We start from the raw sequence: 24,932 nt of genomic DNA on the forward strand, positions 1-24,932 counted from the left end.
CCAATGTAGAGGAGACCACATCGGGAGCAACGGATACAATAAATGATATTGGTGGATGTGCAAGTAAAACTTTGATGGATGTCAAAGGCTTCTTTAGGGCCTTGGATAGAGGTGAGGGAGGAGGTTTGGGCGCAGGTTTTACAGTTCCTGCGGTGGCAGGGGAAAGTGCCAGGATGGGAGGGGGGGCTTGTAGGGGGGCGTGGACCTGACCAGGTTGTCACGGAGGGAACGGTCTTTGCGGAAGTTGGAAAGGGGTGGGGAGGGAAATATATCCCTGGTGGTTTGGAGGTGGCGGAAATGTCAGCGGATGATTTGGTTTATGAAACTGAGTCAGAGCAAAGTCACCAGATTCAGAAAAGGTCAGGGGGAGAAGGAAAGCTGAAGAAAACAAAATGAAATGTTGAGTTTTGACTTTTTGTTTTAGTAATGCATTTTGAAGATAAAATATAAACCTTGAATGTTTGTCATCAGTGCAGTGACAAACCGTGAAAGGTAGGCAGGCTTCACTCCAAAATACTCTTAATCCTTTTTTGTAAACTAAATGGCAACACATGGTATCTTCTTATTAGTTGAAGTATGATATTCATTCTGTATATGCAAATCAATTGTACATGAAGACGTAAATGCCTTCAGTTATTCCCATCCCATTAATAAACTAACAAGTGTGTAAATTTGCTACTAAACTGTACCTAGAAATACTGGTGTGAATAAATATGATTACAATCATGATTTATTATTCTTCTCTTTGCAGTCTGTTCTCAGTACTCCAGAGGAGTATTTGCCATCTTTGGGATGTATGACAAGAGGTCTGTGCATACACTGACATCGTTCTGTGGAGCGCTGCACATATCTTTGATCACACCAAGCTTCCCGACAGAGGGTGAGAGTCAATTTGTGCTCCAACTGCGGCCATCTTTGAGAGGGGCATTGCTCAGCCTGCTTGATCACTATGAGTGGACTAAATTTGTCTTCCTCTATGACACTGACAGAGGTGAGTTTAGCCCCTTCACAGTTCCTGAAAATACATCTCCACTTGGATTTGAGCCTGTCAGTATTTGAAACATTCAGTGAATGCTGTAGTCACAAAAGGAAGTATAAGATTTGGGTGTGTTGGTGTTAATTTTTCTCAATGAAAATGAGTTGTGAGAAGTTTTTTCGAGTTTATCAGTAGTTTCATTTTTGGACCAGATTTAGATCTGTATACTTGTTATAATTGGATAGCTATTTGAAAGAAAAAATTTGAATTCTGATGAGGTTGTTGTCATGTAAAGCAGAGCAGGGAAGGGGAGGCAGAAGCTCACCTCCGACTTTAATATAGAAGGTTTGTTTGTTCATTAAAATTAATAACTAAGCAACATCTGTACATCATCAAATAGTGTCACACAACTGATGCTTTCTTTGCCTTTTTAAACTTTACAAGTTCAAAATGACCTTCTTTCGGTTGAGCAAGTTCCAGTAACTTTTGAGGGGTGAAAATTGAACTTTTGTACATCTAACCACTTTAATTTATCATCTTTTAAAGTAATTTTTTTATTCAATGTACTTTGTTTTAAAATGTAACATGAGCTGTTTACCTATGGAAATTGTTCAAGCTGTTCTGACTGGAGGTTTATTAGCCCCAGTCTGTCTGTTAATGCAATAGTTCCTACAAAGAGCCGAGTGTGGTTTTGGGTGGTAGTTGATTAGTAAATGCAAGAGCCTGATGCAAATTGCAGGATGATATTGCCACCTGCTGGCTGTGAAAATAGACCACACATTTTCTTCTGTAGGTGCCATAACGATACTTTTAAGTAGACCACAATTGCATTTCTTTTCATCTTTTCCCCTTCGTCTTGATTATTTTCATGTTAACAACAAAAGCTAGTTCTGAGAAAACACTTTCTCTAAAACAGAAGAAGACTTTTCCTGAATATATGAATATATGAAATTTTTACCTGGAATTGACATGCACATTATTCAGTCAGTTATGACCATTCAAGAGAAGAAATTGGTAGCAATAAGTGTCTTTTGTTTTCTGGTCCTTGTAATATGTTGAGTGTGTACAGAAAATACAAGGTTATTTTTGTGTGCATGTTAAGAGGCTAACTCAATATCTGTTCTATGTTCAATGTGGCGTCAACTCCATTGGTTTTGACATCTGAGTAATCATTGATGGATCCAACTGTTTGTGCTGGTTTCCAATGCACCAGATTAGACATTGGCTCCTGAGTTACTGCTATTGATTTCATTATTCTCCGCAATGCCGTGCAGTTTCAGTGTGAATGGAAATGTATGGATGTTGTGGAATGAAACATCAAATTTAATATTTGTTTAAACAGGAGCTGCATAAAACCCATGTTTACATTGACCTAATCGAGTGTGTGTGTAAAACGTGCAAATTACATGTTTTGTGAATGATTGTCCATGTGTGCCGGCGTTTACATTGTGTCCCTGGCAGTAAATGGCATTCCCTTCTTTTTATGGATAGTTGAAATGTCTAAAATATTAAACCTCATTCAAACAATGATTTGGAATTAAAAGTGCTAGAGAAACTCAGCTAGTTTGATAACCTCGATGGAGAAAGAAACTAAATTAGTGTTTTGAGTCTGATATGGCTCTTCTTGCAAGAGTGATTTTTGAATTGTTTATCCTTATTTATTTTTTAAAACCGTAAGAATGACTTCACACTTGGCACCTTCATTTTATTCTTTGTGAAAAGACAATACATACTTTATATCTTAAATTTTAAAAACAAGTTCCCCTCTGTGTTAATGCACTGTGCGGTATTCTTACAAACTGCTGCTGTGTTAGATTTTTTGTTTACCATCAGACGTAATGTTTCCAATGGTGTCTCCTACACAGAAATATCTTCTATCTTTTTAAATGCAAATACTCCCATGTCTTAAATCAGATGTTTTTATAAACATTCCATGGCCTGTTAGCTCAAACTTCCTGCACCCTCAAAACTTACCTAGAAATCTGCATTTATCAATTTTTGACTTTGTGTGTCTTCAGATTCCCTTCCCACCATTGGTGGTCATGCCAATTAGAATTGAAGTGGTGTTGTGTGGAGATGATAATTCTTAAAAAGGTACAAAGTAAAGTAGGCTATTTACACATTCAGAGACAAATGCTTCACTGAGAGTCCTTGTCTGGAACCTTTTGGTTGTGATGGGTTCAAGCAGTCAGATGGTATTTAAATTGAAATGCCACCAAACAAAAAGCAAAAGACAGATTTTTATAATCATCACTTATTTTACAATCAACATGTGCTTTAGTCAATAGATAATAGCCAAGATTACATTAAAAAAAATTCCAGGTGAGATAGCGACTCCTCCAGTCAGAATGCGTATCCTTTGTGCATATTAGTAAGTTGCATTTTTAAGAACAAAATCGTTAACTGATGTTCCTTAAGGAAATAAACCTTGGGGTCAGTTTCTTCAGGTGAACAGTTAAATTTTGAAGTAAGTCGACCGTCAGTCTGTCCCAGGGATTGGTCATTTTTGTTGGTTTGACCTCATTTCCATTCTGTTGGCAGAATGCTCGCATATTTTGAGCAGTTTGCAGTCAGATGAGGGTTAAACAGCTAGGAGTTCTACAAAGAGTCCAGGAACCACAGTAAGTTAAAGAAAGAATCTGGGAGATGGTTCTGAATGGAGATAAGGGTTTGTAGCAGCAGGGGGACGGGTATGAGTAAGGCATCCTGAGCCCACAGGAATCAATGTTAAAACCTTTTTTTCTGGACCAACCACTATTGATGCTTTAAAAAGCCACTGATATGCCAGACAGTACCAAATGTCAGTTAGCAAAGGTCAGCCCAATCATGTCTGTGCTAATTGAATGAGCAGCCCACTTATTCTAATAACTGCTTCTAGCAACCGGTCTGTCATCTTGCAGGTTACAGCTCTTCAGGTATAGACCAAAGTTCCTATAGATCCAAGGTCTACAGTACAAAAAAACATCCTTTCAGCCCATCAAGTCTGTATCTGTCAAAACAACTACTTAACTACTTAACTATTCTAATTCTGTTTCCAGCAATTAACCCATTGCATTGCATGTCTTGGCATCACAAGTGCTTTAAAGCATGTAAATGCTTCTGGAATGTTTTGAATGTTTCTGCTTCTACCAACCTTATAAGCAGTGTATTCCAGATTCCCACCACCCTCCGAGTGGAAAAATGTTTCTATCCTAGGATATTGTGGGAAGCTAGGGAAGAAATTGTGGGGCCCTGAGCCGAGATATTTGTATCATCTACTGCATAGGTGAGGTGCCAGAGGACTGGAGGGTGGCTAATGTTATGCCTTTATTTCAGAAAGCCTGGAAGGAGAACTATCGACTGGCGAGTGTGACATCAGTGTTGGGTAAGTTGTTGGAGAGGATTCTGAAAGAAAAGACTTACATGTGTTTGGAGAGGCAAGGACTGATTAGGGATAGTCAGCATGGCCTTGTGTGTAGGAAATGCTGCCTCACAAACTTGATTGAGTTTTTTGAGGACATGACCAAAAAGATAGATGAGGGCAGAGCAATTGATGTTGTTTAAAGCTTTTGACAAGGTTCCACATGGTAGACTGCTTAGTAAAGTTAGATCACATGGGATTCAGGGAGCGCTTGCCAATTGGATTCAAAATTGGCTTGATAATAGGACACAGGCTGTAGTGGTGGAGGGTTTTTTTTGACTGGAGGCCTGTGATCAGTGGTGTTCCACAGGGACCAGTGCTACATCCACTGTTGACATTTATATCAATGATTTGGATGAGAATTTGGGAGGCATGATCAGTAAGTTTGTGGATGAAACCAAAATTGGTGATATGTTGGACACTGAAGAAAGTTATCTGAGATTACAAAGGGATCTTGATCAATTGGGTCAATGGATTGAGGAGTGTCAGCTGGAATTTAACTTGCATTTATCCAAATTATTGCATTTTGGTAAAATGTACAAGGGTAGGGCTTGTACAGTTAATGGTAGGGCTCTGAGCAGTGTTATCAAATGGTGACCGAGGGATTCAGGTATATAGTACTTTGAAAGTTGTGTTACAAGTAGACAGGGTGGTAAAGAAGGTGATTAGCATGCTTGCCTTCATTGTTTAGATCATTGAGTGTAGGAGTTGGGATTTCATGTTGAGATTGTACAGGACGTTGATGAGGTTTGTTCTGGAGTACTGTGTACAGTTCTGGTTGTCCTGTTATAGGAAGAATATTATTAAATTGGAGAAGGTTCAGAAAATGTTTAAAGGATTTTGCCAGAATTGGAGAGTTGGAGTTATAAGTAAAGGCTGAATAAGCTGAGACTTTATTCACTGGAGTGTTAGAGGTTGAGGGGTGGCCTTATAGAGGTTTATAATATCATGAGGGGCATGGATAAGGGGAGTAGCAAAAGTCTTTTCCCTAAGGTTGGGTGAGTTCAAAACTAGGGGTGCATATTTTCAAGTTGAGAGGAGAAATATTTGAAAGGATCTTGAGGGCTATTTATTTTCACACAGAGGATGGAATGAACTGCCAGAGGAAATGGTAGATGAAGATGCAGTTACAACATTTAAAAAAACTTTTGGACAAGTACATAAATAGAAAAGATTTAGAGGTCATGGGCCAAATGCAGGCAGATGGGACTGGTTTCGTTTGGGGAAAAAGGCGTCTATATCCATGCTGTGTGTCTCTATCCCCTCTAAAGCCTCTGCCCCTTGTCATAAATCTATGCCCCTCCCCCTGTCATGGACCTTCCTCCAAGGGGAAAAGTTCCTTCCTGTCTAAGCTAGCTATATCCCCTATAATTTTATACATCCCTATCATGTCACCCCTCAGTCTTCTCTGCTCCAAGGAAAACAATCCCAATTTATCCAACCTCTTTGTAACTACAACTCTCTAGCCAGATAATATTCTGGTGAATCCCCTCTGCAGTTTCTCTCATGCTATCATACCATTCCTATAATGTGAATTCCAGGACTGCACTCAATACTCTCGCTGTGGTCTAACCAAAATTTTATACAGTTGCAGCATAATTTCCCAGTTCTTAAACTCTGTACTTTGACTAATAAAGGCAAGTATTCCATGTACCTTCTAACTATTTTAGCCATCTCTTTTGCTACCTTAAGAGTCTGGCAGACATGCAGACCAAGGTCCCTCTGACCCTCTGTACTTCTAAAGGTCCTACCATTCATCATGTATTCCCTTACCTTGTTTGTCCTGCTCGAGTGCATCACCTCACAGCTATCCTGATTGAATTCCATTTTCCGTGGATCAGCCCATCTGATCAGTCTGTCTCTTGTAATCTTTTAACCAATTTTTTTTACATCATCTGAATTCCAAATAGACTGTCAAATGCATTGCCATCATCTACACACCTGGTCACCTCTTTGAAAGCTCAATCAAATTGGTCAAAGTGACCTCCCCTTCAGAAACCCATGCTGACTGTTCCTAATTAATCCTTGCTTCTCCAAGTGCAGATTAATTCTATCACTCAGAACTACCATAAATAGTTTCCCCACCACAGATGGTGGGTGGCACAGTGGTTAGCACTGTTGCCTCACAGCGCCAGAGACCCGGGTTCAATTCCCACCTCAGGCAACTCTCTGTGTGGAGTTTGCACATTCTTCCTGTGTCTGCGTGGGTTTGCTCCGGTTTCCTCCCACAATCCAAAAGTGTGCAGATTAGGTGAATTGCTCATGCTAAATTGCCCGTTGTATTAGGTGAAGGGGTAAATGTAGAGAATGAGTTTGGGTGGGTTGCGGGTTGGTGTGGACTTGTGGGGCCGAAGGGCCTGTTTTCATACTGTAAGTAATCTAATCTAGATGTTAAACTGACTGGCCCATCAATTCCTAGGTTATCTCTTGCTATCTTCTTGAATAATGATACCATATAGGCTGTCCTCTAGTCCTGTGACACCTCTCCTATGGTCAGAGAGGATGTCAAAATTATTTTTTTCCTGACCTCAGTCAACAGCATGAGATCCATTTCATCCGGTCCTTGGAGATTTAATTACTTTAAGCCTGCAATATGACTCGAAACCTCCTCTCTGTCCAGGCTAATTTATTTAAGTATATCACAGTTCTTCTCCCTTAATTCTATACCTACATTGTCCCTCTTGACACAAAGAATTCACTTAGAATACATCCTCTGGTTTGATGCACATATCACCATTGTGGTCCTTAATGGGGTCCTACTTTTTTTTTCCTTAGATGTCCTATTACCCTTAATGTACTTGTAAAGTAACAGAAGTTGTATCTATTTTACCTGTCATTATCCTTTCATAACCTCTTTTTGCTTTCCTAATTTAAGTTTCTCCTTTCACATTCTACTCTCCTCTAAAGCTCCTGCTGTTTTGAGGCCTCAGTATCTGCCATAAGTCTCCCTTTCTCATTTACCCAATCCTGTATATCTCTCTATCCAAAATTCACTGTATTTGTTGATTCTACCCTTTACCTTTATTGGAACTGTTGGCCCTGTACACTCCCTATTTCCTTCTTGAATATGTCCCACAACTTTGTGTGAATTATCTAAAAGTATCTGCTCCTAGTCCACTCTCGCCAAATTATATCTGATCTTTTTTATAAACAACCTTCCCCCAGTTTAGAACTTCAATCCCATGTCCATCCTTGTCCTTTTCCATAACAATCTTGAATATAATGAAGTCATGATCGCTGTCTGCAAAATGCTCCCTCACTGATAATTCAAGTCTGGTTTCTTTACCTAAAATTAAATCCAACACATCCCCTTCTCTTATTCAGCCTTCTACATACTGACTTCAAAAAGCTCTACTGGATGCATTTTAAGAATACCACACCTCTAATCTTTTTAGTCAATAACTATCCCTGCACCTTTTTCTGAAATTTCCCTACATAGCTGCTCTTCTGTTTCTCTCTGATTGTAATGGGGCCTATAGTACACTCCCAGCAATGTGATTGCTCCTTTCTTGTTCTTTAAATTCTACTTTTAAATGAGTTGATGTTTTCTGTTCTCAACAGTGAATTCTAGACACTTATCATCTACCTTCCTCATATCCCCTCTAATCCTTCTACAATCACCTTAAATCTGTGCGTGCTGGTAATTGATTTCTCCACTAGGGGAAATGAGACTTCCATTCCCACTGTATCCAAGTCCCTCAATATTTTATACAGCACCTCAATTAAGCTGCCCCTCAGCTTTTTTGGATAGGACAGGGTTGTTTCCTTTAGAATGGGCTTTCGTCATTGCTGCAGTTTTCAAAATGGCGGCAGTCAGACAGCCATGGAAACAGAGTAGTAGGTACTACACTGTAATTTTCATCATTCTATCTTTTGTTCCATCCTGGCAGAGAAGATGAAAATCATCTCCCATAACATATTCTAACTTTAAACAAAATTGAAATTCACTTATGTCTTTTCACCAATCCATCTCTTTGAGTGCCTTTGCTTTTGACAGTAACATTTGTTGGGCACAGAGGGGGTTCAACTTACAAATTTTAAGTTTTGCAATGCTCTTTAAATGTTAATTCAGGACAAGCCAGCCTCTTAAAATCAGTAACTGAGAAAAGAAAATACTTAACATCACCATTTGTTTGAATTGGATATGATTTCCCTTTGTGTATATATAGACCAGTGTCTTCAGTCATGCTTGGTACTAATGACTATATACAGCTTGTTTTACTGGTCATAAATCCTGACCCTGGATAAGTGTAATGATGGTATTGCCTTTACTGGTTGAGTGGCAACCTGGCAGGTGTGGGTTGGTGCCCATGTGGAATGGATTTCCATTTGTATAGCACTTTTCATGATCTCCAATTAGTCTACTCAAGTTGATAGCCAGTGAGGGACTTGTGAAACACAGTTCGTGTTTTACTACAGGGAGCCAATTGTGCACAACAAGATAGCAGAAGCAGTAACAAAATTAATGACCAGACAATCTGCTCTTAGTAATGTTGGTTGAGGAATTAAGGAAGAGCCCAGGACACAGAGGAGAACATTCCTGTCCTCCCAGTAGTGCCACAGGATCATTTACATCCATCTTTACTGTTCAGACAAGTTTTCTGCTGAAGAGGAGCATGAGTGTGCATTCATCTTAGTATTTCCCTTTTCACTCGCACCCTTCTCCCACAACGACCTCTCCAATGCCTCTATCCTTAGAAGCACACATGCATGCATATTTCCACCAATGCATGGGTAGGATCTGAGCAGGTATTTTGTTTCACACCTCTACTTTAAGAGACATTTTCGCAGGCCTTATCAAAACCCTGGAAGGGTGCGTCTGAACTATCGGACTAGTGCATCTGACAAAATCTGCAGTGTGTTGTTCATTAAACTGTGAGTCATTCTGAGCTGTGAAAATAAAATGATTTACAAAATTCGGAATGGTTTAATGTGAAAGGGAATTTAACATTCGAACAGGGACATTGTTTTACTTAATTTCTGGAACAGCAACTAAGATAATGCAACTGTGAGAAAGGACATCCTCCAATTTCATAGTTATTGTGCTGTGGGGCAAAGGGGAGTCCTTATCAGCTATGCAATGTTCTCTTCTTCCAAATGGTCACACATTTGCTCACGTAGGAAAGGTATAAGTATAAATTGACAGTTCGACACTCTAGGCAAAAGTGAGTACTGCAGATGCTGGAGATTAGAGTCAAGAGTGTGGTGCTGGAAAAGCACAGCCGGTCAGGCAGCATCTGAGGAGTGGGAAAATTGACATTTCAGGAAAAAGCCCTTCATCGGGTAGACAATTTATCCCTGAGATAGCTAACATGTGATTATTGTAATTGACATGTAAGGTCTTGCACGGTTTCTGACCTCTGCTGGCCAAGATGAATTCAGTAACACAGGTCATCGAAAACAACGGGCTTAGTCTGCTAGGGCTGAGTGAGATGAGAGGATAGCAAACCAGAAACCCAAACCTTAGGATATAAAATGGAGGAGCTAGTGTTGGACTGGACTAGAAAAAGTCAAAAATTACACAACACCAGGTTATAGTCCACAGGTTTATTTGAAATCGCAAGTTTTCGTAGCCCCCGTTTCTTTCTCAGGCAGCTAGTGAGAGAGAATACATCAGACACAGAATTTATAGTAAAAGATCAAAGGATCATGCAACGTATGCGAATATATTGAACAAACTTAGATGTCTTTAAACAGTTGGAATGGAGGTGTAGGTTTCGATTGATTAATATGTAAATCTCTACCCCAAGATAACTTCAGGTTATGAATATAAAGCCATTGTTCCTCACGCAGTGCTGCTAGGACCAGGTCCAGCTATGATAACCTGCATGATAAACAATAGCTTGTCCAAACTCACTCCTTTTTAGTGTAAGATTTAGTAGCATCTCCCAAGTGAATTCTCCCAAATCTCCAGACTCCAATTAGGACAGGGCACAGCCACTTTCCCACTCTGGATCAAAGATTCATGAACTGCCCTGACATCAATTGAAGACCAAAGATAGGAAGTTGATTCCCACATAAGGGCTTCATCTAGCCACTGCTGGCCTTTAACAAACCATAGACGAGGCAGTCAACATTTGTGGGACTGAAATAACCTTGCAGCGTGTAATGGGGCCAGACAGGTGGGCTTCATAGAATGAGTTCTGTGATTGGACCACATTAACAGCCCCCTGACAGATAAGGAGTTTCAAACCTCCTGTTCACTCTAAGAGCTGGCTCTAAAGGAGCTGGATCAGTGTCAACGACATCCCATGTGTCCTTGGTGATGAAAGCGTTATTTGTAGCGTTATTTTAGTGGGGATAAGCATGGGATATGCTCCTGAAGAAATTTGTTCGCAACAGTCACCATTGAGTTGGGGTAATCATTTCTGGCACAATGCTGTTATATGGGAAGATTGAATCATTTGATCCTGCCATCCAAGACTGGACCCAGTTTGTGGAAACAATGTGTTAATTTTTTCTGGGCAAATGACATTTGGACAGATGAAAAGCAGCAAGTAATTCTCCTGAGAGCTTGTGGGCCCACAGCTTTTTTGGTTATTAGGAGCATAACCTTCCCTGAGGCACCAGATACTAAAACCTTTCAAGAGTTGACAGATTTAGTGAAGGAATATTACAATCCCAAGCCTCCTATAATTATAAGATGCTATTGGTTTACTGGGTAATTTGAGAACCAGGAGAATCTGTATCAGGACTTTTGATGAGGTGAAGCTGAGTGGCAAAGGTGTGTGACTTTGGTTTAACCCTTTCTGAGATGCTGAGTGACCATTTGGTATGTGGGATTAGTGATGTAACCATGCAAAAGCACGGACTTGCTGAAGCCCAATTGGATTTTTAACAGGCACTACAACTGGCTTTATCATTAGAAAACATGGCAAGTGGAGCAGATGAATTGCCAGGTATTCTGATTAAAGTGGACACCCGACTGGGACAACTGAGCTTAGGGGACACCAGTTGGATGAAAGCAATTTATAGCCTCACTCAGAGCATATTGTGAATAGAGGGGCTCTAGGATGGCACACAGCAAAACCCCAAAACAAAGCCAAGCCTTGGCTAAACGGTTAAAAGTTTCTTCTTGTGGTTGCTGCCGGTATGCAGACTCAAGACAGCAAAATAATTCCACAAGGTCTAAAGTGAGTAAGGGAACTCATAGGCTGGTATCCAGGAGAATGCACACTTCCAGTCAGAGCTGACAATATTAGATTTTGGATGCAGAAAGATCTGGTCCGAGAAAACTGAAACAGCTGGTGGTGATGAGAGAATCCAAAGAGCCATCACAACTAGAACTGAAACCCTTTTGGACCCAGAGAGACCAGATCACTGTGGAGAACAGCATATTATGGGGAGCAAGAGTGATTGTCCTGAACAAAGATCACCATCAGATACTGGTTGAATTCCACCAGGGTCATTAGTGATGTCCAAAAATAAAATATTGGTGAGACGTTATGTCTGGTAGCCGGATTGGATGCAGATATAGCCGCATTGGTGGGCAGTGCCCAAAATACCAACAAGGATGAAAATTACCATCAGCAGCTTCCCACGTTGATGGGAATGGACGGGTTGGCCTCAGTTACACGTTGACTATGCAGGTCCTTTCATGAGTTCAGTGTTCTTAGTCATTGTGGACACTCACTCAAAGTGGCTGGATGTGCATAGAATTCTATCGCCAAATACAGGAAAGACCATAGAAAAGCTGCACACATTCTCTAAAAACACAGACTCCCAGAAGTCTTGGTCACAGATAATGGGCCATCCTTTACCAATAGGGAATTTGAATAGTTCTTAAATTGAATGCTATTCAGCATATAAGGACAGCTTCATACCATTCATCATCCAATAGTCTGGCAGAAAAAGCAGTCCAACCTTTGAAGGCAAGCTTAAAGAATCAATTTACAGCTTCACTAGATGCCAAACTGTCCGGGTTCCTATTTGATTATAGGACCAGCCCTCGTGCAACTACAGGGATAGCTCCAGCAGAGTTGCCAATAGGGAGAAGATGCCACACCAGGTTAAATCTGATCTGCCCAGACCTGGAGGTGAATGGTCTCAGGAACACCAATGCCTGAAGCAAACCTCACTAAACGAGAGAGACAGTTTACTTCAGGGGATGAAGTGTGGTGTGGGAGCCATCAGAACCATCGGAATGGGTATGAGGCATGGTTGATGTGAGGTCAGGTCCAGTGACGTATAAAGTTCAGATAGCTGTGACGATCATAAACAAGCATGTGGACCATATAAAAGCTGCAAACTTCCAAATGGTGTAGGAGCAAAATGTGCCCAGCTCCTCAACGGCCTTTCCGAATGATCTGGAACCAGTGGGTTCTCTCTCTCTCAGTTAAATGTTGAAGATACCTGGGAATCTGCGATGGACACAGCAGATTTCACCACCTCAACACCTTTGCGACCTGAAGAAGACAATGAATGTTATCTGAAACACTCTTGAGTGCAAGAGGTGAGCTACTGTGCATTACACACCTGCAGTTTCAGAGGCAGAGTTGGAGGAACTGACCTGCTGCTAAAACTCCCCAGGAGCAGCTATAGTAAAAATGGTGATTGTAATGAGGTCAGCAGGTGGACCTCATAGAATATGAGTTCCCTGATTGGTGATGTTAACCTGGTCCAATCAGGAAGCCCTGGCTGACGGGTATAAACAGGAATGTCAGAGGAACTGGCTCTGAGGGAGCTGGATCAGTGTCAAGGAATTTCCACTTGTAAATAAAAGGTGACTTGGTGACAGGATACCAGTCTTGGTGGAGTTATTTCACTGGCTTGCTTGTCACTGGGCGGGGTTCCTTTATTGTCAGGCATTGAGTGGTCCTGAGATCTATGCACTGCCTTTTCTTTTGAACCCCTCTCTCACTGGGAACCTTATTCAGCCCTTATTCCCATGTAGTTTGAGCCCCTCACTGATCCTTGGCCTCTAGTGGCTGCAATCCCAACACCCACTATTGCTCCTAGTTCTGCTTTCTACAATGAAGCGTTTGCCTTTGATCATTGGGGTGGTCTGTTGCTGACCACCTGAGTGCTCAATTGGCACTTAGTATGACTCACTTTCCCTAAAGGAGACGGTGTGGACTCTCTGAGACTTTTCAGCCAGTGAAGTAAATTTAAAAACCTTTTGACTGGCAAATGAAGATTGGTTACTTCAGTGAGATGATGGAGTATTGTACAATCAATAGAACGTCGCTCAGCAATGGCTTATTGTTGGAGAGGTTGGGGGAGGTGGATAAAATTTAATTTCAGGGGCAGAAAATACATAGCAGAAAACTCATTACCCACAATAGATATCACCTAATTTTCCTTCCCCTTGTTTTTGTATTGATCTGCCATCAGTGTAGTTTAAATGAGACAGTAAATTGGTTGTTCTATTTGCCTGTTCCAATGGATCCTATGACATTAATGGAATAGGAACAAGAATTCTTCTCCTGTTTTGGTCATTGGTTTAAGAAGTAATGTTAATGTTTGTGGGAAACTGCTGACGAGGACTGGTTGAGTTGTTTTTCTATAGAATGATGGTCACAGCAGTTTAAAAAAATGTAAATTACTGTATTGCATGCATGGAATTATTGCAGCAATATGATAGACACTGAAGAAGCATACAGCAGTCTTTTTCATTCTTCAAATAGGAGTTAGTTGGAAAAAGAGTAGAAAAACTTACAAGGAAGCAAAAACAGCTCATTTCACGGAAATTTTGTGAACAGACTTTATGAAGTTAGAAATTGAGTCCTAAATTCAACCCTTGACATCCTTTCAGTTCTATCCTGGACGGATGAAATGGAACTTGACAAATAATTGATTTCTCACACCAGTCTCGGGATAGTTGTGTGTTTCAAAATTTATTTCAACCCCTGGTTTTGAGAGATTAATTTGAAATGACATTTTGTCATATTCCCACGCAGAAATCAAATGTAGCCGTAGAAAGCTGCAGTAATACTGCAGAAGGCAACTTTAATCATTAACATAAACTCCATCTATTTATTTTCTTGATCTCAATTAATCTCAGTTCAGTGTCACTAAGAATATATCAACAAGAAATTATTCTGTGCTTTTATTTCTGTTGGTGAAACCCCTGTGGCATTCCTTGCAATGAGTCAGATACATACTATTTTAATCAGAAGGGGTGGTTAGAAATTGAAAATGCCAATTGACAAAATTTGAAAAGCAGGTGTACTCAGTGAAGTACTTGTTTCCTAGAATATCTGAAATCGTTATGATTTTTCTTTTCGGTAATGAACAGTGTGTTAGATACAATCACTGGCAGAAAGAGATTGAAATTCAATTCTATATTAAAGGTGCTAGTTTGAGAAAGCTACCCATTTAGAGAGATGTTGTGTAGTCAGGTTTATCGATGCTTGCTGAATCCAAATGCTGCTTAAAATTGTTAAGGTTAATTACATGCTGAATAAACTGTCATTGTTGTGCCACATCATACTGTTAAAAAACTTCCTTGGTGGCTACCAATCAACCACCTTGGGACTTTGTAAAATTGGCTTCACACTGGTTACAGTTCCAATGCAAAGACTAACCTCCTGGAGGGCATTCATACTGCTCCCTATAATGCAATCAAGCTCTCTTCACTTCTTAGTTCCACAATGATAAGGCACCATTTCACTCCAAGTCAAGTTGTGCAGTGTAACGGGACTATTATGTCTAGCTACAATTTCTTTATGAAAGGTACATAATCCTGCATTAGTGAGCATTGTCCTTTGGTGAATTTTCTCCTCAATATTGTCTGATACTTTATTGAAAAACTGACTTCAGTTGTCATTATTTTAAAAATTTCTACCATTATTATTTTTATTAAAGCATAAGAGAAACCAACAGAGTCCAATGTGTGTTATATACTGCACAAAGTAGGTCATCTTTAACTCTTGATATTAAACTAAATTTTCCAAACAAGCTGTTTAACAAAGATCCAAATCTATATTTTTCAAAAAATAAAGACTTTGAAAATGCTATCATTATACTGTAACATCAATATTAAGAGAGTAGGTGCAACAGTGATAAAGTGTAATCCCACAATTCCATAACACACAGTGACAATGCTGTAGCATTGGCAAAGAATAGTTTAATAAAAATATGTATTCAAAAACTCTATATTCGGCTGAGACATAACTGAACTTACAACGAGATTAAAAAGTTCAAGTTACTACTGGTCATGAAGTCAACAACCCTTTTGAGACTGCCTTCATAGTTGACAATGTTCTGTTTCAAGTCTGATATAGACTTGTATTGTGGTACTCACTCTAAGGAAAAGTGTTAGCATCATAAGCACCACACAATCTCGCTCGATCACCACCATGAGCTCACTGATCTCCATTCGGTCTTGGTCCAGCTTATCAGCACCAGGAGTTTAAACTTCTCATTCTTCTGTTCAAATTCCTACATTGTCATACACTTCCATTCTTTGTCATTAACCTTGCCATGTTTACACTCTCTCAATGCTGTATTCTTCCAATTCTATTCTCTTGTGTATTCATTGTGAGAGCTGTGTCTTCTGCATTCTAAACCCTCCCTAAAGATTTTCACCTCTTTTCTGTTAAAACTCTTCTTACAATCAATGGGCGGAAGCTTATGTTTTTCTTTGGCTTTAAGTTGAGTTTGAGGTCATCAAGTTTATGTTCTCATCCTATTTCACCAGACACTCCTCATTAATAGTCTAGCACACCCCTATAGAGTGTCTCTTGTCCAATTTCTGCTGCATTTTACCATACACCGTTCCAAGAAGAACTCACCTCTCAGTGGATATCCTAGAATACCAGCATATGTCGGGCCTGTGCCATCTTTGAAAGACCGATGTGCGGGAGATGCCATGCACAGTTCCTAACATTTGTCCTGGATGTGGTAGGTGGGATACATCTGTACCTCGCCCTGCAGGCAGGGGTCTGGAGGTCCTGCTGAACAATGCGGTGCCAATGTAGGATGCCCTGCGCAACACACCCCATCCCAATGACAATCAGTGGAGGCTAGGAAACCAGACATACCAGCCTCATCCAAGATTGCCACCCTGGTTAAAACAGTCTCAACTATCTGGAGAATGCACTGTACTGGATGAAAAGGGTCAACATCTTTTTCCGCTCCTCCAGTGAAGCTTCACCGTCTTTTAATATCGCACACTCATTCATTCTATCTCTTTTACTGGGTCTTTCCCCCACCAAGGCCCATGCTGTACCACTATCACTATTGCATGCTACATCTTCCCTCACTCACTCTCATTCATTTTCTCTCCCATCACTATCCAAAACAAAGCCCTGACACCAATAATCCTGCATGACTTCTGAGCTGCCTACTCACTCACTAGCCTGCCTGCACCAATAGGAATAACAGTGCCACTTGTTTTAATCTACTGTAATGTCCTGTCTCGTTCCAAGAGGAACGCGGCCAACAGTAGGGCAGAAGGAGTTGAGACTCAAGGGTGGTGTACAGTCCAATATTTGGTTTTTCTGTCACTTTATGAAGAGCGGATTCTGACTCTGACCACCCTGAGAAACCCTGGACTGCTATAAGAAAGGCTTCTCTTGACTTGCTGTACCGAGACCTCTTAAGCAAAAGTTTGACTGAGACCTGCTGACAATCGTGAGCCTTTAGGTTTATGAAAAATGGGTAGAGCAAGACTGAAGTAACATGAGCGTGGTACCTCTGGCTGACAGTGCAATATGTTGTGAGGCAGGGATGTAGTGAGCATGTAGGTGAGGGAATGCTATGACAGCGAGTGAAGAGCTCCAGCCTAGTGCAGTTGATGAGCTGAGTGTGTCCCTAGAGCTTCACTACAATGATAGTTGCTAGTGCAGCTTAAAAGTGCAGAAGCATGCTGCAAATGAATCAGAGATATGCCATAAGGATCTCAGAGGCTGGCACATGTCAGATGCCAATCTCTCTGGATATGGGATGCATGTGGCCAGCATCCAAGGAGCGTGCCCTGAGATGATGGTGCCCGGTGTCCACCATAAGGGTTAAATAGACCAGGTATGAGTTAAATCCAGCAGGTTCTTGCTATGGTTTCGTTGTGTTTTCAGACATCAGGCTTATTTGGAGAGTTTTAAGTACTTCATTCCTGCAGTCTCTCTGCATTGCATTCACATCTTTCTATAGTGTGCCACTTCTGCAATTGTACTGCAGCTGAGGTCTAACAAGTATCTTGGTCAAGTTCAACATCTCCCATTTTCTCTTGAACTCTTAGGCCCCTATTCATAGAGCTGAGAATGTTGTATCGAGAGTGTGGTGCTGGGAAAGCTCAGCCTGTCAGGCAGCATCCAAGGAGCAGGCAAATCAACATTTTGGGCAAGAGCCCTTCATCAGGAATGAGGCTTGTGAGCTAAGGGGATGGAGAGATAAATGAGAGGGGGATGGGACCAGGGCAGGGGAGGTAGCTGAGAGTGTGATAGGTAGACGAATGTGGGGGGTAATGGTGATAGGTCAGAGAGGAGGGTGGAGCAGATAGGGGGAAGGAAAATGAACAGGGAGGACAGATCATGAGGATGGTGTCGAATTGGAAGGTTAGATCTGGGATAATGTTGGGGAGGGGGAAATGAGGAAACTGCTGAAATCTGCATTGATCATGTTTGGTTGCAGGGGCCCAGGGTGGAGGATGAGGCATTTTTCCTCCAGTCATCAGGTGGTTAGGGTTTGGCATTGGAGGAGGCCCAGGATCTGCATGTCCTTGGCAGAGTAGGAGGACGAGTTGAAGTGTTCAGCCACAGGGCAGTGGAATTGGTTGGTGCGGTTATCCCAGAGAATATTGTATGCTTTCTTAACTGCTCTCCACCTGTATTGCCACCTCCAATAACATTATACATATACACTCAGCTCCCTGCTCCTGTACCCCCTATTTTGTATTGTCTTTCAATGTTATTCTGACCAAAATGCATCACTTCACATTCCGCTGCATTGAATCTGCCACCATCTACCCACTCTCCACCAACTTGTTAATGTCCTTTTGGAGTTCCATGTTATTCCTCTCACCGCTTACAATTCTTCCAAGTTGAGTGTCATCTGCAAACTTGAAAATTGTCCCCTGCATGCCAAGATCCCAATCATTAATATATATCGGGAAAAACAGAGATTCCAATACCCATCTCTGAGGAATTCCACTGCAAACCTTTCTGTAGCCTGAAAAATATCCATTGATCATTATTCTCTGTTTTCTATCGTTAGCCAATTTTGTATCGATGTTACCATGGTCCCTTTTTATACCATGACCTCCAATTTTCTCAAGTGTGTTGAGGCACTGTATTGATTACTTTCTGGAAATCCATGTATTTCACGCCACAAGCATTGCCCTCATCAACCCTTTCTGTTGCCTCTTAATAAAGTTCCGGCAAGTTAGTTAAATGTGACTTCTTTATGATTTGAAGATGCCAGTGTTGGACTGAGGTGTACAAAATTAAAAATCACACAACAGCAGGTTATAGTTCAACAGGTTTAGTTGGAAGCACTAGCTTTCGGAGCGCTGCTCCTTCATCAGGTGATTTTGGAGTATAAGATTGTACGATCTTATATGTGTCTTAAGATCTTATACTCCACAACCACCTGATGAAGGAGCAGCGCTCCAAAAGCTAGTGCTTCCAAATAAACCTGTTGAACAATAACCTGGTGTTGTGTGATTTTTAACTTCGTGATCTCTTTAGAAATCTATGCTGATTGTTCCTTATCAATCCACCTTTTTCCCTGTGACGACTGATTCTATCCCAAGTAATTAGTTCCAAATGTTTTTCCACTATTAAAGTTAAACTAGGATTGTTCTTACATCCTTTTCAAGAAGGTTGTAATGATGGCAATTCTTCAGTCTTCTGGTAGCTCTCCAGAGTCCAGGGAAATAATTTTATTACTAACATGACAAAATGTCTCAAGGTGTATCATAGTAGTTTACAGAGCAAAACACAGCACTGATCCACTGAAAGTCATTATTAGTGCAGATGGTCAAAAGCTTAGTCAAGACATAGGTTTTAATAAAAGGCATGAAAAGGAAGAGAAAGTATACAGAATTTCGGAGCTATGTAACTGAAATTACAGCCTCCAAAGGTGGAGCAGTTCATATCAGGGATGCTCAAGCAGACAAAGTTAGATAAATGAAACCTCAGATTGTGGAGGAGACTACAGAGACAGGGGAGGGGTGGGACCATGATGGGATTTGAAAGTAAGGTTGAATATTTTATGATCAAGATGTTACTAGTTCAGGAACAAATGTAGTTCAGCAGGTGCAATATGGACAAGTGAATAGACTTTGACAAGGATAAGAACACAGGTAGCTGAGATTTGAATGAAGTTAAGATTACAGAACATAAAATGGGAGGAGGCCAGTCAGGTGTGCATTAGCATCAAGCCCAGAGATAATAAAGCCTCAGATGTCAGTTTCAGCAGCAGCAGTGTAGAAATAGGGACAGAGTTATATGATGCAATAAAGGAGATCATTTTCCAGAACTCTTTGAGATTGGCAAAAGGTATTTTTTCCTCTCTGGCTCCATCTCCACAGGATTTAGCATTATTGTGGTTAAAGATGATAGTACCTGAGATTGCATGATTTACTGGATTGAGCAAACTCATCAGTCTTTAATTAGTTTTTGATAAGGGTGTAATAAAAGCTAATACAGTTTTAGGTTTTATCTTTGGATATAGAATATAAAAGCCAAGTGTAGTTATAAACCAATTTAAATCGTGCCACTCTGAGTTGTTAATATGTGTAGTACCAGACTCCATGCTCTCTGCAGGATAATTAAGCGTGATGTTAGGTGCAATGCAGAATTGCTGAGATGTTGCCTGGTATAAAAAAACACAAATATGAGAAATGACTGGAAACTTAATATGTCGTTTTCTGACAAAATGGAATATGGAAAGACAAATTGAATTATTTCAGAATATGAAAGGATAAATAAATCAGCTACTTTCATTAGCTGAGAGACCAAGAATAAGAGGAATAGATAGAAAATATAGAAAATGAAGTTAGTTGATTTTTGAGCAAAAAGTAGGAGAAGTCTGTCCACAGAACAGAGAGGCTGTGGCATTTCCTGTGATTAAGGCAGAAATTATGGCAGTTTTCAAAGTCCAGTAGATGAAGTAAAGGGACTGACAGGATATGAGAATGAAGTGGGCAAATGAGGTTTGGATTGCTGCCTGCACAGAGATGGATGTGAATTGTTTGGATTTAATAGCCTGTTCCATGTTCTAACATTTGTGTATTTGAACGTATTTTCATATATTCATATCACTGGACTTGGAAGTGAAATGTTCAGCTCACAGAAACAATTCCAGCAAATTAATAATAGTGAAGGTACGTTGACTGATGCGGGCAAAATAAATCTTCGAGGACATTCTGCACACAGTCAAGAAGAAGGGCTATGAGAATGTGCTGAAGGATATCATAGGTCCAGCCATAGCAACTCAGCTCTTAATCTCATTACAGTCTTGAACCTAACATGAGTAAAAGAGCTGAATTTTAAAGCTGAGGTGAGAGTGAATGCCCTTGAAATCAAGGCAGTGTATAACTGAGAATGGCAAGAAAGCACCCTGGAGTTCTACGTAGCACAAAGGAAATAGTGGTGGTGATTATTGAAGGTCAATCATCTCCAAAGTTAGGGCAATATCCAAGGATTTAGCCAACATCAGCTGTTTCTTTAATGCCCTTTGCATTAAGGGTAGAAGTGGGGATCCTTATGATAACCACACAGATTTGGAGCTCTAATCCCTACCACACTCCCCTCTTCTTCTACTTCCACCACCATCGACCACTCCCTTCCCACCATTTCCAAATCACTTACCTTTGTCCTGTGTCTTCCATGATCTTGAGTCTCCATGAGTGCTCTTTCAGAGCAATGCTGAGTACAAGAGTTGACAGCCTCTGTTTCTGTCAGGAATACCATCCTTTACAGCCTTGGTTTGGGGGACATCCATCAGTAACCTTTGCTGCCTGATTGATTGATGTGTGTTTCAGTGGGTCTTTCTTGAAAGAGGTAGTGTAGGTGTCTCTCCAGGCAGATTCAAGAACTTCGAATACCTCAGCAAGATTCCAGCCTCCAATTTCAATGTTGACTAGCAGAAAAAGTTATAACTGTTCTAAAAGTTAAAAGAATTCACAGCTGGTGAATGTGGATTGAGAGATTTAGAATAACCAAATAAGAGAGAGCATTGCTGTGATAATAATTACTTTCCTAAGAGTGTTAAAGCACACAAAATTGTTCAGCAGAAAATGTAATCAATTAAATGAGTACAAAATGACCTACATTCCAAACAGTTCCAATAGTTAAAGGTTGAAGGGCATAATGCAGATAAAATAGAAAAAACAAATTTTCAAAAATAATTCATGGAACTTGGGCATCACTGGCTGCAGCAGCATTTCTTGCTCATCCTGCGCGTCCTTGAAGGTGCTAGTGAGATACTGCCTTGAATCACTGCAGACCATTTGGTGTAAGTAGCTCCATAATGTTAGGGAAGGTGTTCAAAGATCTTGACCCAGTCACAGTGAAGGAACGAGTGATATATTTCCAAGGCAGGATGGTGGTTTTCTCCGGTATTTACTGCCTTTGTCTTTCTAGCTAGAAGTGTTTGTGGGTTTTGAAGGTGCAGTCAAAGGAGCCTTGGTGAAATTCTGCAGTGCATTTTGCAGGTGGTACACAGTGCTGCTGTTGAACATCAGTGGTGAAGGGAATGGGATGTTTGAGGATGTGGTACCAATCATCCAGCTACTCAATGGAGTCAAGATTCTTCTGGTGCTGGAGCTACACTCATCCAGGGAAGTGGGGAATATTCCATCACACTTTTGACTTGTGCTTTGTAGATGATGCACAGGCTTTGGGAGGTCTATATGTATGGGCAGTCCAGTTTAGGTTCTGATCAACGGTAACCCTCAGGACATTGATGCTGAAGGATTCAATTATGGTCAATGCAATAGAATGTCAAGGATGGAGTTAGATTGTCTCTTGTTGGAGGCGGTCAACTCCTGGTTATTGGCAAGATGGAACTCCTCAATGGCAAAGAGATGGCGATCCTACTTTGGTGGGTCCTGCATTGGAGGCATGTGGGGTGGCAGTGCTGGTGAGTCGGCTCAGGATTCATGTGGAGGCAGCAGATTGAAGACAGACTCTCTTTCAGTTATATCTTCTTACTCTTTCTATTCTTAAACTATTCAAAATGACACTTGATTGTGGTGACAGTTGAAGCTTTTCACTGTCTTTTATTGTACTGCTCACTATAAAATGCAAGTGACAATAGATCATTCAATGCCTTGATACTCCTGTACGTGCCACTATTAGTCCAAGTCTGGATGTTCCCGAGTTTTGCAACATGTGGACACTCACTATATCACTGTGTCTGAGGAAATAGTGCTAAATATTGTGCAATCATTAGTGAGCATCTCCACTTCTAACCTTATGATGGAGAGAAGGTCATTGAAGCAGCTGAATATGGTTGTGCTGATGACATTACCTTGGGGAACTTCTACTGAGATGTCCTGTAGCTGAGATGGCTGACCTCCAACAACCACAACCAAGTTCCTATTTGCCAGATGTGACTCCAACCAGTGGAGAGTTTTACCACTAATTCCCACCAATGAATGTTTTGGGGTCAGTAATGTCACACTCAATCAGCTATGGCCTAGAAGATAATGATGCAATGGTATTATCAGTGGACTATTAACCCAGAAGCCTGGGCTAATCCTTCTGGTACATGGGTTCAAAACCCACCACAGCAGCTGCTGTAATTTAAAATCTGTTAATGTGTCTGGAATTGAATGCTATGGTCTGTAATAGTGACCCCAAACAATAATTGATTTGTATAAAACCCATATGGCTCACTAATGCCCTTTTAAAAAAGGAAATTGCTGTCATTGCCAGCCTGCATGTGCTTCCAGACCCACAGCAATGTGGTTGATTTTTAACTGCTTTCTGAAATGGTCTAATAAGCCATGCAATTCAAGGGTGATCAGGGATTGGAAACAGATGTTGACCTAGTCAGTGATACCATCATCCTGGGAAACAACAAAGTGTTTAAAAAGGGAGCAGTCAATCTCCCCTCCACAATGGAGTTAGGCCAGATATGGATGATGGAACCTTTAATGAGGTCAGGAGCTGACAGGCCCTGGCAAAATTCAAGCTGAGTGTCAGTGATGACATTTTGCTCAAAAACAAAAGCAGAAGTAGCTGGAAAAGCTCAGCAGGTCTGGCAGAACCCGTTCTGAGGAAGGGTCACTGAACCCAAAATGTTAACTTTGATTTCTCTTCACAGATTCATTGTATCCTGAAGGTGGCTGCACATGTGGATAGAGTGGTCAAGAATGCATATAGTATGCTTGCCGTCATCAGATGGGGTATTGCGTATAAGAGCTGGCAGGTCATGTTAAAATTGTACAAGACTTTAGTTCGGCCTCATTTAGAATACTGTGTACAGTTCTGGTCGCCACCTTACCAAAAAGATGTGGACACTTTGGACAGGGTGCAGAGAAGTTTATGAGGATATTGCCTGGTATGGAAGGTGCCAGCTATGAAGAGAGGTTGAGTAATTAAGGATTATTTTCATTAGAAAAAAGGGGATTGAGGGGGCACCTGATTGGGTCTACAGAATCATGAGGGGAATAGATAGGGTGGACAGAGATAAACCTTTTCTCAGGATGAGGGATTCAATAATGAGAGGTCACACGTTCAAGGTGAGAAGAAAAAAGTTTGAGGGGGATACACATGGAAAGTAGTTTACACAGAGGGTTGTAGATGCCTGGAACGCATTGCCAACAGAGATAGAAGAGGCAGGCACAATAGATTCATTTAAGGTGCGTCTGAACAGATGCACGAGTAGGTGGGGAGCAGAGGCGTACAGATCCTTAGGAATTGGGCGATGGATTTAGACAGTGGATTTGGATCGGCACAGGCTTGGAGGGCTGAAGGGCCTGTTCCTGGGCTGTAAATTTTCTTTGTTCTTTGTTCGAGGTGCTGCGAGACCTGCTGAGCTTTTCCAGCTAACTTTATTTTTGTTTCTGATTTACAGTTCTTTCGGTTTTTATTAGCATATTTTGCTTACCTTTACCATCACTTTACTGATGATCAAGAGTACAGTGATAGGACAGTAATTAGCTGATTTGGATGTGTCCTGCTTTTTGATGTGTACAGGACGTATCTATATAATTTTCCACATTATCAGATAGGTGCCAGCATTGTAACTGTACTAGAACAGCTTGACTAAGGCACAGCTAGTCTTCAGTACTATTGCCAGAATTGTTGGGGCCCAGAACCTTTTTCAGTACCCAGTGTTTCCAACTGTTTCTTGATAGCGCATGGAATGAGTCAGACTGGCTGAAGACAAGTCCCTGTAATGCTGGAGATCTCTGGAGGAGGTCAGGATTGATCATCCACTCAGCACTTTTGCCTGAAGATTATTGTGAATACTTCAGCCTCCAACCACCCTGTGGCTCAACACTTCAACTCCCCCTCCCACTCCACCAAGGATATGCAGGTCTTTGGACTCCTCCATCGCCAGGAACCCTCCAACCACAAGGGATGAACTCGGATTTCACCAGTTTCCTCATTTCCCCTCCCTCCACCTTGTCTCAGTCAAATCCATCGAACTCAGCACCGC

At 41.0% G+C, this 24,932-nt stretch overlaps 1 protein-coding gene across 9 annotated transcripts in view; it reads left to right on the forward strand.

Annotated features, from left to right (window-relative positions):
• Positions 1-24,932, forward strand: part of LOC122550693 (glutamate receptor 4) — a 250,306-nt gene that overhangs the window by 24,569 nt on the left and 200,805 nt on the right. For 7 of the 9 annotated variants that reach the window (XM_043691817.1, XM_043691813.1, XM_043691814.1 and 4 more), the window contains exon 3: positions 752-991. The exons of 1 other annotated variant lie outside the window; for it this stretch is intronic. In XM_043691817.1, coding sequence (XP_043547752.1) covers positions 752-991 — 240 coding nt within the window. Of the gene's footprint in view, positions 1-751; positions 992-4,291; positions 4,341-24,932 lie in introns of those variants that run through there. One more of the 9 variants, XM_043691820.1, reaches the window with a different exon arrangement.

Source organism: Chiloscyllium plagiosum, chromosome 6, assembly GCF_004010195.1.
Source record: "Chiloscyllium plagiosum isolate BGI_BamShark_2017 chromosome 6, ASM401019v2, whole genome shotgun sequence".
Classification (NCBI taxonomy): Eukaryota; Metazoa; Chordata; class Chondrichthyes; order Orectolobiformes; family Hemiscylliidae; genus Chiloscyllium; species Chiloscyllium plagiosum.